The sequence below is a fragment of the Channa argus genome, chromosome 12 (assembly GCF_033026475.1).
Source record: "Channa argus isolate prfri chromosome 12, Channa argus male v1.0, whole genome shotgun sequence".
Classification (NCBI taxonomy): Eukaryota; Metazoa; Chordata; class Actinopteri; order Anabantiformes; family Channidae; genus Channa; species Channa argus.
In genome coordinates, this window is record NC_090208.1 from 2,523,431 (window position 1) to 2,536,989 (window position 13,559).

Consider the following 13,559-nt stretch of genomic DNA (forward strand, 5'->3'; position numbering starts at 1 on the left):
AGGAGAACCAGGAGAACTTTGGCCCACGATGGAAATCGTTCTGTGGAGAACATGAAGAACAATGTGACCTCTGACCTCTGAACTGTATCTACAGCACTGACCTCTGACCTGTCACTGACCTTTGACCTGCAGATGTACGTCTGTCACTGTCTGTTGAAATCCAAACTCTCTGACGGAGCAGGTGTAGGTTCCACTGTCAGACAGTTGCAGTTCTGTCAGATTCAGACTGAGGTCTCCAGTTTCCAGAGCATCAGGCATCATCGATGTTCGGCCGCTGTAAAGCTGGTTCTGGTTTTTAAGTTCATCACCTTCCTGTTGACGCTGGTGGACGGTTGAAGGACTGAGATCAGAGCGGCTCCACATCACTGTGGGGTCGACCAGTTCAGAAGTAGGAAACTGACAGTGCATCAGGACAAACTGGTCCCCTTCATACATGTCCACAGCTGAGACATGCTGGGAAACTGTGAGGACACACAGACAGAGAGGGTCCATCTCAGCAGCCTTATTTCATGTCTCATTACTCGTCCGTCCTCAGGTCAGTCAGAAACTAACCTGGTCCTGTTTGTGATTGGACGCTGCAGCTGATCAGGCTGCTTTGAAACCACATCACCACAGTTTAACACCAACAACACTGACAAACACCAGAACCAACTCAGGATCCTGGTTCTCACTGGTTAGAGGTTTTCAGTGGGATTTTTTAATAACATATCACACTTTGTATTTCACATTAACACATGAATGTGTATGTTTGTTCATTGTAGGTGGTGAAAACATATCAAAGTATTTTTTAAAGTATCAGTGAGTTGACACAGGGCTCAGTGGGATGTAACATATTCTGATGGACTAAAATGTAACTGCTGTATGTCCAGAACATTTTTACTGAACCAGAGAAACTAGAAATGAGATTGTTGCTTTGTGAACCTTCAATATTCCTCAACCTGAAACAGAGAAAACATCTATGTTCACATGTTGATGAATGGTGTAAAAATGAGTTTGTTTATTGGCAAAAATAAACTGAAATAATTCACTTCACGACTTCCTCTTCATCTATAACATTTATCAGTTTAAGGTTGGATCACATAACCTGAAGTTTGCAGATTCATGTCAATATTTAGGTTTTTATATTGATGAAAATGTGAATGTTATGTTTCCTGGTCGAGCTTTGGTCAAAGTATGATATATCTATGTTGGTGTGTTTTTGCTTTTTAAAAAACTGTGAACATTTTAAACCCAATTAAAAACCATATGAACCACAGATGGTCTTAAATCTGAGGACTTTGAAGACGACTTCCAAAAGAAAACAGCCACCATCAGGTCTGACATCAGCCCAGCACACAGTCCCATTACAGAGACATGTGGACAATGTGAAGACACACTGGACAGTTTTGTTCTGGTTGATGCTGAAACACTCAGGAAGGTTTTATCTAAACTAAAGTCTTCCACCTGTGCTCTTCACCCAATTCCCACCTCCTTTTTAAGAATGTCTGAGGTTTTAACTATTGTTACCAACTTTTCCCTGCAGCTCTTAAAAGTGCACTTGTTCAAGCTGTTTTTAAAAAAGCAGCTCAGATCCATCCACACCCAGTAGCTACAGACCTATTTCCAATGTCCCATTTTGAAGAAAAAGTTTAGAGAAACTAGTTTTTACACAACTAGCAATTTTCTTACTCCTCTCATCGTCATGGGAGACCTGAATATTCACCCAGAGAAACCACATGCAGCTGATGTGTTTGCTCTTGTAAACACATTTTACCTGAGTCTGGTCTCCACTCCTCCGACCCACAAAGCTGGCAACAACCTCGACCTCATCCTCACCCGGAACTGCACCACAGACAACATCTTGGTCCCTGCTCTGCATGTATCAGATCATTTCTTCATTCAACTCACAGTCTTTATCCCCAGACCTTCCCACACTTGTAACATTCCGGCGCAACCTCAGGTCTCTCAACCCGGATCGATTCTCCTCGCTGGTCTCCGCAACTCTGCCCCCAACACAGGACCTCTCCATCCTCAATGCAGATGCAGCCACAAACAGCCTTTGCAATACAGTTTCATCATGTCTGGATTGTCTCTGTCCCATGTCTTCGAGACCTGCTCGTCTCTCACCTTCTAATCCGTGGCTCACTGACAGGATCCGTGAACACCACAACACGCTCAGGAGTGCTGAGAGGAAGTGGCGCAAATCCAAGACTCCATCTGCCCTTGCTGAGTATCAGAATCTGCTTGTACCTTTTTCTCACAGTGTCACCAGGGCAAAGATTAATTACTACCAGGAGAAGCTCAGCAACACCACGGACACCAGAAAGCTGTTCTCCACTTTCAAATCACTCATCTACCCACCTTCACCTCCACCATCTACCTCTCTCACTGCTGACAACTTTGCCAACTTCTTTACCAACAAGGTGGCAGCCATCAGCTCACAGTTCTCTCCTCCAGATGATGACATCCATCTAACCTCTTCCAACACTGCATTGCTCTCATCATTTGCAATTCTGACTGAGGATGACGTATCCACCCTCCTCCTCTCTAATCATCCGACCACCTGCACTCTGGATCCAATCCCTTCCACTCTTCTTCAAGCAGTTGCACCTGCACTAATGTCAGCTATTACACAAGTCATCAACACATCTCTCAAAACAGGGACTTTTCCAACCTCTTTCAAACAGGCCTTGATTACCCCACTGCTCAAGAAGCCTTCTCTTGATCCCTCTGTATTGGAGAACTACGGACCTGTCTCCCTCCTTCCTTTTCTGTCCATGACTATGGAACGAGCAGTCTTCAACCAACTCTCAGACTTCCTTTCCAAGAATAACCTCCTCGATGTCAACCAGTCTGGCTTCAAGAGGGGTCACTCCACAGAAACAACACTCCTGACTGTTGTGGAATATCTTCGAGCTGCAAAAGCCACAGGTCAATCATCTGTCTTAATTCTACTTGATCTATCATCAGCCTTTGACACTGTGAACCATCAGATACTCTTGTCCACACTCTCTGACTTGGGCATCTCTGGCATCGAGATGAACCTTCAAGGTGTCCTGGCGGGGGCATCTGTCTCACTCTCATAGCCTCTCTACCGGTGTGCCGCAGGACTCAGTTCTTGGTCCTCTTCTCTTTTCTATCTATACTTCATCCCGAGGTGCCATCATTCACTCACATGGTCTTTCCTATCACTGCTACGCTGATGACACACAGCTCTTCCTGTCCTTTCCACCGGACGACTCCACTGTCTCATCATACATTTCTGCCTGTCTCTCAGACATCTCAGTCTGGATGACTGAGAGACATCTTCAGCTCAACCTCTCCAAGACCGAAGTCCTTGTCTTCCCAGCCAGACCTTCAACGCAACATCAGCATCAACATTGGAGCTACAGTGATTGTCCCCAAAAATCTGGGGGTCATCATCGATGACCAACTGAGCTTCAAGGACCACATCTCCTCCGTCTCTAGGGCAGCAGATTTGCTCTCTACAACATCAGGAAGATCAGACCCTACATCACGGAATATAGAACCCAACTCATTGTACAGGTGCTGGTCACATCTCGTCTCGATTACTGCAACACTTTGTTGATGGGGTCAACACCGGACAGAAGACACCAAGCTAAACTGTTTAGCGCAATGATCCCACGATGGTGGAACAAGCTACCAAACTCTGCACGCTCAGCTGACTCACTCCCAATATCCAAAAAACTGCTGAAAACAGAACTCCTCTGCATCTTCCTATGCACTTAAATCTATTTTAAAAAAAATAAAATAAATAATAATAATCCTTTCTGCTCTTTCTCGCACTTGCATCTCGTGAACTGTGAACACTTTTCTGATAGGACTTTGCTTTGATGTTTTCTCCTTGACTTAGATTTTTGCTGCCTTGTACCTCACTTGTAAGTCACTTTGGATAAAAGCGTCTGCTAAATGACTAAATGTAAATGTAAATGTCTTAACACAACCAACAAGTTAGAAATGTCTCAGTCTGGTTTCTGTCCTCATCAAAGTACAGAGACAGTCCTAGTCAAAGTAGTTAATGACATCATATTTAACCTAGATAACAATAAACCCTCAGTTTTATTAATGATGGACTTAAGTGCTGCTTTAGATACAGTCGACCATCAGCATCTTTTAAATAGACTGAGGGAACATGTTGGACTGTCTGGAACGGTCAGTATAACTGGTTTTTCTTCTTATTTTTCCAGCAGTTCTGTCTTGAAACTAGTATTCCAAATCAAAAACCTCTGAAATAACTTACGGTGTTCTGCAGGGATCAATTTTAGGACCATTAGTTTTTAACTTGTATCTGTTAGCTCCATTTCTCTGTCTGAGTGACACAGAGACTAATGCAGGCTCTTAAATCCAGCAGACTGGACTATTGTAATGCTGTCTCCTCTCTGGTCGACCCAAATACCTCATAAACCAGTTACAGTTGATTCCGAGTCCTGACAGGAACCAGAAGGAGAGAACACATTACACCTGTTTTAAAGTCCTTACACTGGCTGCCTGTCAGCTTCTGTACTGATTTTAAAATTCTCCTCCTTGTTGTTAAAGCTCTTCATGGTCTTACACCAGCCGACTTGTCTGACATGCTTCCAGTGTATGAACCAGTTTGTGCTCTCAGATCCTCTGACTCGAGTCTTTGAGTTGTTCCAAAGTGCAAGACAAAAACCTTTAGAGAGGCAGCTTCTAGCCTGGATTTGATTCAAGTATTTAATGTCCACTATTCAGTTATAGCATTTATTAACATGTCGTTTATTTTATCTTTTACTTTCTTTTATTCTCTTTTGTAAATTTTCTCATGTTTTATTCATCATTGTTTTTATCTATTTTCAATTTTTTAAATTATTTGTCTTTATTATTTTTCCCTTTATATTAGCAACTACACAATTTAAAAACTCAAATAGATTTTTGAATATGAATGATGCACAAAGACTTTTTTACATGTAAAACATTTAAATTAGCCAGATATTTACAGAAAACCTGGGAGAGAAGAAAATAAATTCTTCTTTATCAATTAAATAGAGAATGTTCTAATTTTTGTATATGTGTAACTCAGAGAAGTATCTTTGTGATCTTATTTTGGATGATACACAGGTTTTGGTTTGACACCAAAAAAATCTATTTACCAACTTTCTAACATAAAGTCAATATATTATCCAATTTCTGTGTATTAACTTCATATCATTTTTCACTTCTGCTGAACTCCTCTATCCTCACATCTTTTCCTTCCATCTGTCCATCACGTCTTCAGCAGGAGGACTAATACTCAGAGAAAAGACAGGACTGATGGAGACGTGGAGACATTTCATGTGTTTCTCTCAGTGAGGAGAAGAAATCAAAGCTTTGACTTGGTTTGTTTCAATCTTGTAAGAAGTGATGTGAAGGTGTTGTGGTTGGACAGGTGTTGAAGGACTGGGACAAAGTGAATGTGTCCTCTGCAGTGTGAGCAGCCTGGAAACTCAACATTTGTCTGAATGAAGCCCAACATTTCCATCCACATCTGATGCTGCTGTCAGCAAAAAGACCACAGCAAAGGATCATTGTTACTGCTGGGAACACAAGCTGTGAGAAGATGAAGAAGCTACAGGGACAGAATCCTGAAGAAGACAACTGAGGACAGTCTGACACATCCAGGAGGATTTCATCCAACAAACACATGGATCAGTTCAAGAGGAATCAAATAAAGATTAAAGACGTTGGATCAGTCAGATCAGAGGGAGGAAGGTGATCTTACCGTGTACGAGGATCACAAACACCACAAACATCTTCATCTTCACAAACAGCTTCAGGACATCAGTTCTGCTGACGTGCTGCTCATGTTATACTGTCTGTGTAGACACAGTGTCAGTTCCACTAGCAACCATCTCTGATCCCTGCAGACATGTCACTGCTGCTTCATGCTTTCATTCTCATTTGTACTTCATTTGTTGTATGAACCAACCAATGGGGCTAGTTTAGTTACTTGTTTTATGTAATGTTTGCTTGTGATGTGTCTATGTACTGATGATGTCTTTAGTGACATCGTATGGCTTTGATGATGGTTGCCCTTGTAGGGTCTGATTGTCATCCACTGACTGACACATCTGACTCTAATTCCCCCTTCAAACGTACTGAGAATCCTAGAGGTTTATTCCCCACACAAATATTTAAGATGAGATCATTTTCCTTAATAAATGAAGGGACAAGTGTCTCATGAGTTTAACTGGTTTCCCTTTATTCAGTTTCAGTTGCCACTGTATGTCTTTGGTGTCATGACACTGATAGTAAATGATTGTGTTTCTTCTTAGTGTTACACCTGACAGCTCCACCTTTCACCTTTCTTGTTAGTGTCCATTGACCTTTTTACTCTGCTTGATATTTGGCTAAGCTGTCTCACTGTTAACACCACATACAACTACTACTTTTGAGGTACTACTACTACTAACTAGTGTTTTCAACAAAGACACATTTTGTTTCCATGTGTAAAATCTAAAATCCACACACACAATCACATTACTGTTCACAAACATCATCAGACACATTAACATGGTGGTTTTAATGTTGTGGTGGACAGAGGTCAGGACTCCAAATGTGAAGTGTCCCAGGACCATAACACTGTCTGAGTGAGCATGTAGTTAACAGAGGTCATGGTCTCTACTTGGTTTTCTTCATCAGCTCTAGAAGCCATTTGTCCAGGTGTCCCAGAGTGTGGGGTCTTTGTAGGAGACAATGACTTTGTCTTTGTGACAAAGACTGAGAAGGTCTCATCAACATGGTTCTGGTCTCACTGAAACACTGATTCTGGAATCAAGTCCACACCTGCACAGATCACTTGTGAGGAAAGAGGAGCAGCTTGACTTTCCTCATATTTTCACACCTGTTGATCTACTCTCTTCACACACACTCAGCTCTGATTGGACACAAACCAGTGTAGTTGTTGATGAGAGCTGGTGTCTGCAGCTCCACCAGGGAATAAAGCAAAAATACATGTTTGTTCATCACTTACTCTGTCTTTACTGAAAAAGTTTGAATAAATTAGTGGTTTTGACTTTGTAGAGAGAAGTTTCTCATTCACTTCAGTACAGTCAGTTTGATCAGAGCAGCATCTGGTGGAGATCAGAGGAACTGCAGATCCATGTGCTTTAACCCTTGTGGCCTCCTCACATTTACTACCCTCTGGACACCTCAGTGGCAACAATGTACAAGTACAAACAACTATTACATCATCCTACAACAACATTTTGCTTCTGTTTTTTAAATAAATCACCTAAAGAACTTCACACTTGTTCAAAAGTAGCAAACATTAAATCATTTTGAGGGATGTGTGTCATGTGCCTCCTGCCCAACACAGACCTAAAAAAAGACGTCTTCTAACATCTGCACCAAGTGTAACAGGTGCATTTGTAGAGAGCAGCAATTTCCATGCTGCAGGACAAGAACTTAACTAAACACACACACACACACACACACACACACACACACACACACACACACCACGTATTCAAAGTGTGGACATTTCTGTTTCAAATTTGTTCATATTTCTTCTGATCCCTCTTGTTGTTGCAGTTTGCACAACAAATCTTCACACTGATGAATCAGATGTTGTTGAAAAATATATTCACACACACAAGCGTGCGCACGCACATGCACGCTCATCTCAATCTATGCTTTGTTCTTCTTTTTACCTTTGCTTTTTGTTATTTTCAGCAAAAGTTGCTCCATTTATTAAACACCTGTCACCACCATCTTTGATTTGTCAGAGGAATCCATGACAATTTCTGTTGTTGTGGGATTTGCTTAGTTGATGGACGAGCATTTACTGTGCAGCAACTCATACTAGAAGGAAATCAGTTGTAACAGTACTCAGTATTGGCAATGACTAAAATGTAAGGATTTGTTCCTGGTACTTGAAATCTCCACCCCTGATATCCTAAAAACCTCAAGCTGGTGGTTCCCAGAATTTCCAAAGGTAGAATGGGAGGTAGAGCCTTCAGCTATCAAGCTCCTCTCCTGTGGAACCAGCTCCCAGTTCAGATTCAGGAAGCAGACACCCTCTCTACTTTTAAGTCTCGGCTTAAAACCTTCCTCTTTAATAAAGCTTATTGTTAAAACTGCCCATTCACTCTGAACCAGCTCCTAGTTCTGATGCTTTTCATAACCACATAGTTTGTGTAATAGCAGGTTGACATGATGTTTAGATGTTTTAAGAAAAAAGAAGCTGTGAAACTTCTTCTATATTCATCCACCACTATTCACTGAAAGAATTAGAGATCAGAGATTTTTTTCCTGCCACATATCCTGTAGTGGTCTTTCTGTGTGCAGTGGTGGCCAAAGTACACACATTCTTTACTCAAGTAGAAGTAAAAATACCTTTAAATTAAAGTACTGATTAAACTTCTTTACTCAGGTGAAAGTGATAAATGAAATGTAACAAAATGATTAAAGTAAAAAGTACATTTCTATCAGCTAATTCTGTGTAACTGGACCTGATGTCATATAAATATTTTCATTTTAATATTGTTAGACCAACTCACTTGTAATGATATTAAATATGTATATTCTGAAAATACTGAGCATTAACTCAGCTCCAATGTGCTAATCAGTTTTCAGGGTCAGTAACTTTGTGATCAACACAAGTCAGAGATCCCAGAGACCACAACCACAACCAACAGGTGAAAACAATGACTTTGTCTTTATGCAGTGAATTTCTAAGAGCATTTATTTGATAAAGCAAAATATTCTGCTGTGTTGGGGACAAGCCCCCCTGGCTGTATGCACACACACACACACACACACACACACACACACACACACACTGGAACAAAGTCACTATAGGAAACAAACTAACCAGTGTTACAGTTTCTCTTCTACCAACACTACTGACAACAGTCAGACACTTTTATCCAAAGTGACTTACAAACAAGCAGCAGACACTAGGGACAACTGTGATGTTCAGTGTCTTACCCAGGGACACTTGGACTGGGAGTCGAACCACTGACCCTGTGGTTTGAACTACATGTGGAGAGTAAACTCATTCTATGTTCATACAAACATGTAGGGAGGGTCCTGTAGTTACTGAGCTAACGTTAGGACACAGCTGGACTGTTGAGATAACACACTGTATGAAGCTGCTGGTGTGATGAACTGTTCCTGAGAAACAGCCGAGCAGAGCTGAAGAACAACACTCCATGTTTCCCCTCAAACACAATAGAACAAGTAAGCAGCCTGTTTTGAAGAGGTAACGAGTAGAAAGTTATTTGTGTTCAAATGTAGGAAAAGTACGAAATACTCAAGTACAGAGGTCTGAAAAATCTACTTAACTACAGTGAATGGTGGTCTGTCTGTGTGTGTCTGTCTGTGTGGACACTGATACAGACTGGAGACCTGTCCAGGGACTGGACCCCATTTTCTGGATGTTTCCAGCAGCTTGTCCCATTTCTGCTTCAAAAACAGTTGTTGCTTCCCACAGATCAGATATATGTATGTTTCTTTTCTGAAGCTTCATCAGCAGCCACAGAGCTGCAGTTACTTCAGATGACAAAGGCTGTGCTTCCATTCCAGATGACTGCAGACAGTCCACTAAAGTCAGTTGTGTGGGACAAAGGAAGTTTCTCTTACCGTGTATGAAGATCACAAACTCCACAAACATCTTCATCTTCCTGCTAAAACTGCAACAAATCCTCCTTAAATCAGCTTCTTCCTAAACTAACTGCAGGTTCAGAATGGTTCTAATCTACTGACACTTTAGTTTCACTTTTAGCTGAAGGAGGTGGTTTATTTGAAGCCTTTTGACCTGGTTCAGGTCAAACAGCTTTATACAAACACACAGTAATGTAGAGGTGACACCGATTAAATAGACACACACACAGTTTGCATTTTAGATTTTTCTTGTGTGCGTCACTAAACTATGATTTAGTTGTGTAATAATTGTGCCATTTTTTAATTATTGAATCTCTACATTTTACCAAGTATTTGCTTTTTACTTGAAGGTGTCAGTTCAATCCAGCACATTTATAAAAACAAAGTCATCTTAGACCCTAAAGAATTATAGAGACCCCCCCAGTGGAGCGGAAAAAAGTATCTTTAACAGAAGGAACCTCCAACAGAACCAGGCTCAGGGTCCAAAGTAAATGTGGGGAAAATAAGGTTCTCCCATAGTTCCACAGGGGACACGTGCTACTAATCTTAGACCAGCTCTGTGTGTTTCTGGCTTATGTGACCCAGGTTACCAGGTGAAATATCCTCTGATTTCACAACATACTCAAAGAGCAAGAGACGTCCAAAAGTCACAGAAGATGGGTTTATTAACATATACATTGAATGTGAAGGCAGAATAAATAGAATCCTGCTATCGTGCAATGTTTGGATTCTTTAAGTCAATTTAAGCATTTAAATGTAGGCAAATAAATCACCTACTAACAAATAAACAAAAAAAAAAAACTGTAAGAAAATTAATGAGGATTGTCATAAAAAATTTAAAAAGAATAAAAACTATTAAAAAAACGAATAAAGCTATAACCACACAATGAAAATGAACAAATGACAACTTTCAAACTTTGTCTCATCTCCATGTTTAGTCTTGAAGTGTCAGTTATTGTCTAACAGCAGACCATCAGACACTGTAGTGACCCAGAGTCACTTCATGCTCACAGCTGCTTATCAAAGTGCTGAAAAGGGAAAAGGTTTCCAGGAAAGGAGAAAAGTGCTGGGAGCAGTAGCCTGAGGGTGGAGAATGTTCTGCCCAGCAAGCTTCTAAAACTAATGTGTGATGTATGAAGTTTAGATCATTTAATGGTCATTTTTGCCATGACACAGGATCCAGTCGGTGAGCCACGGATTAGAAGCTGAGGGATGAGAAGTGTATTGCAGAGGCTGTCCATGGCTGCATCTGCATCGAGGGTGGAGAGGTCCTGTGTTGGGGGCAGAGTTGCAGAGACCAGTGAAGAGAACTGGTCCGGGTTGAGAGACCTGAGCTTACGGCAGAATGTTCCAAGTGTGGTGGGAGAATGAAGGTCTGGGGATGAAGACTGTTGAATGAAGAAGTGATCTGATACATGCAGAGCAGTGACCAAGATGCTGTCTGTGGTGCAGTTCCAGGTGAGAATGAGTTCAGTTCCACCCCCCGACCTGATGAGCGAGGACTGTGAGAGAAGGACCAATTGTTGGAGACTGCAGTAATCCAAGTTTGTGAACAGCAGACTGGCAGTTCACCAGGGCAAGAGACAAAGAGGCTGGTGACAAAGTGGTCTGGGTGATAGTGGGAAACATGTCCTGTCCTAGTTTGGTGTTTGTCCTAGATACGGACATTTGGACATGTATGGACTCTATTTCCATGAACTGCTGTCAAACAAAAACCCTGAATAACTGACACTAAGTTAGCAGTTGTACCAGTCACCAAACATGTACATTCACCTTTGTTTGGATTCTAGTGAGGACACCAGAGCAGGTCTTCCATCAGTAGAAGAAACTGCTGATGTCTTACAGAAAGTTGAAGAGCGTGTCTGAAACCATGCAAAGACACAGGGTGGATTATAGCAGAGGTGTGTTTAAGAAACTAGAAATGAACTGTTACTATCACAGTACTTCAGTATCAATCCTCTGTAACACATTTGCCTTTAGGTGGATTTAGCCAAAAATAACTCTGGATTTATTATTGAGGATAACAGTTCTTTCTGTCTGATGGAGCACATGTCCACAGCAATAGAACCTCTAGAACCCAAATGAATAATGATGGCAGAGCCTCCCAAGCTGAGCTCATACACTAACATCACACAATGTGTTTAATCACTTTTGAAACCTTCCATATTCAGTAAGAGATAGTAGGTTTAATATGAGGCTAGTTTGAAGTTCTGCACAGATTTGATTGACACACAGTACATGCTGATTAGATTTTTCTCTGATGTCACACAAACAGAAACAACATTGACCTTGTGAGATCAAGTTTTTGGATCTAACAGCTGATTGGATCAACAACAGGATGTTTTCTCTTTGTTGTTGTTCCAGTTTACTGGAACAATTCTGCCATTAAGGCTAAAAGATCACGTGACAGAACACAAACACTGCTCAGAGGTTGGAGGAGTATTATAGAACATTTCATGAAGGGACACAAACCTTTGCACTGATGTTCATTATTTTCCTGTAACTTTCTTTTTCTCCGCTCACTGACCAAGTCTTTAAGTATTAAATGACACAGACTGTGTTGATAAGTGGAAGGTGAAGACTCTTAAAGTAACATCTGCACAGATGTGAAGGCCTGACAGTCTAAATATCTGACAGATCAATAATGAAAATGTCTTTTTTTCTCCCTGTGTGTTGTTCAGCATGTATGTGGTTTCATTTCCCATCAGTCAGATCATTTACACAGAGCAGCAAACTGATATGATGACTGCATTGATGTTAATATATGAGTCATATGGAGGTTAAAGCATATACAAAGATGACCTGCATATCATTTGAAATGTGTCTGTCAGATAGAAATGCAACCGCAAGGGGGCACAAGCCAGTGTCTTCTTGTGCCAGTCCCAAGTCTGGATAAATGCAGAGGGTTGTGGCAGGAAGGGCATCCGACGTAAAACACATGCCAAACCAAACATGCGAATCATGACAATGACTTCCATACCGGATCGGTCGGGGCCCGGGTTAACAACGACCGCCACCGGTGCTGTTGACCTACAGGGTACCGGTGGAAATTGGACTACTGTTGGTCGAAGACGAAGAAGAAGAGGAGGAAGGTGTGTTCGTAGGCAGAGAGAGAAGAGGAAAGCTAAGAATGTAGGACTGACAGTAGGGACTTTGAATGTTGGTACTATGACAGGGAAGGCTAGAGAGTTGATCGACATGATGCAGAGAAGGAAGGTGGACATACTGTGTGTCCAGGAGACCAGGTGGAAAGGTAGCAAGGCTAGAAGCTTAGGAGCAGGGTTTAAGTTGTTTTACCATGGATCAGATAGGAAGAGAAATGGAGTAGGAGTTATATTGAAAGAGGATTTTGTGAGGAATGTTCTAGAGGTGAAAAGAGTATCAGACAGGTTGATGAGTCTGAAGCTGGAAGTTGAAGGGGTGATGTTCAATGTTGTGAGTGGTTATGCCCCACAGGTAGGATGTGAGTTAGAAGAGAAGGAGAAATTCTGGAGTGAGTTAGATGAAGTGATGCAGAGCATCCCCAGAGGTGAGAGAGTGGTGATTGGTGCAGATTTCAATGGACATGTAGGTGAAGGGAACAGAGGTGATGAGACAGTTATGGGCAGGTTTGGTGTTCAGGACAGGAACGCAGAAGGTCAGATGGTGGTTGACTTTGCAAAGAGGATGGAAATGGCTGTAGTAAACACTTTCTTTCAGAAGAGGCAGGAACATAGGGTGACGTACAAGAGCGGAGGGAGAAGCACTCAGGTAGACTACATCTTGTGTAGACACTGTAATCTGAAAGAGATCAGTGACTGTAAAGCATTGGTAGGGGAGAGTGTAGCCAGACAACACAGGATGGTGGTGTGTAAAATGATGCTGGTGGTGAGGAAGATAAGGAGGACTAAGGCAGAGCAGAGGACAAAGTGGTGGAGGTTGAAAAAGGAAGAATGTCGTTTAGTTTTCAGAGAGGA

General features: G+C 41.6%; 2 protein-coding genes across 2 annotated transcripts in view; both read right to left on the bottom strand.

Annotated features, from left to right (window-relative positions):
• The window catches only part of LOC137136989 (muscle M-line assembly protein unc-89-like), a 296,309-nt gene extending 286,596 nt beyond the window's left edge, over positions 1-9,713 (bottom strand). The window contains exon 1 of the mRNA XM_067522829.1: positions 9,583-9,713. Within this exon, the coding sequence (XP_067378930.1) occupies positions 9,583-9,619 (37 nt within the window). The 5' untranslated portion in view covers positions 9,620-9,713. The remainder of the gene's footprint in view (positions 1-9,582) is intronic.
• On the bottom strand, positions 42-5,893 carry LOC137137066 (V-set domain containing T-cell activation inhibitor 1-like). Its single transcript, XM_067522952.1, has 2 exons — positions 5,720-5,893; positions 42-461 (listed from the first exon to the last, which is right to left on the bottom strand). Exons 1-2 carry the CDS (start codon positions 5,754-5,756, stop codon positions 112-114), a joined length of 387 nt encoding a protein of 128 aa, XP_067379053.1. The 5' UTR covers positions 5,757-5,893; the 3' UTR covers positions 42-111.
• Positions 9,714-13,559: the final 3,846 nt, after the last annotated feature.

What these genes read in the sequence shown, in the direction of transcription:
- LOC137137066 (XM_067522952.1), bottom strand. Translation starts at nt 5,756, where the DNA reads ATGAAGATGTTTGTGGTGTTTGTGATCCTCGTACACG. An exon ending in GTTTGTGATCCTCGTACACG is followed by an intron (nt 462 to 5,719) that starts GTAAGATCACCT and finishes GTGTCCTCACAG; the next exon opens with TTTCCCAGCATGTCTCAGCT.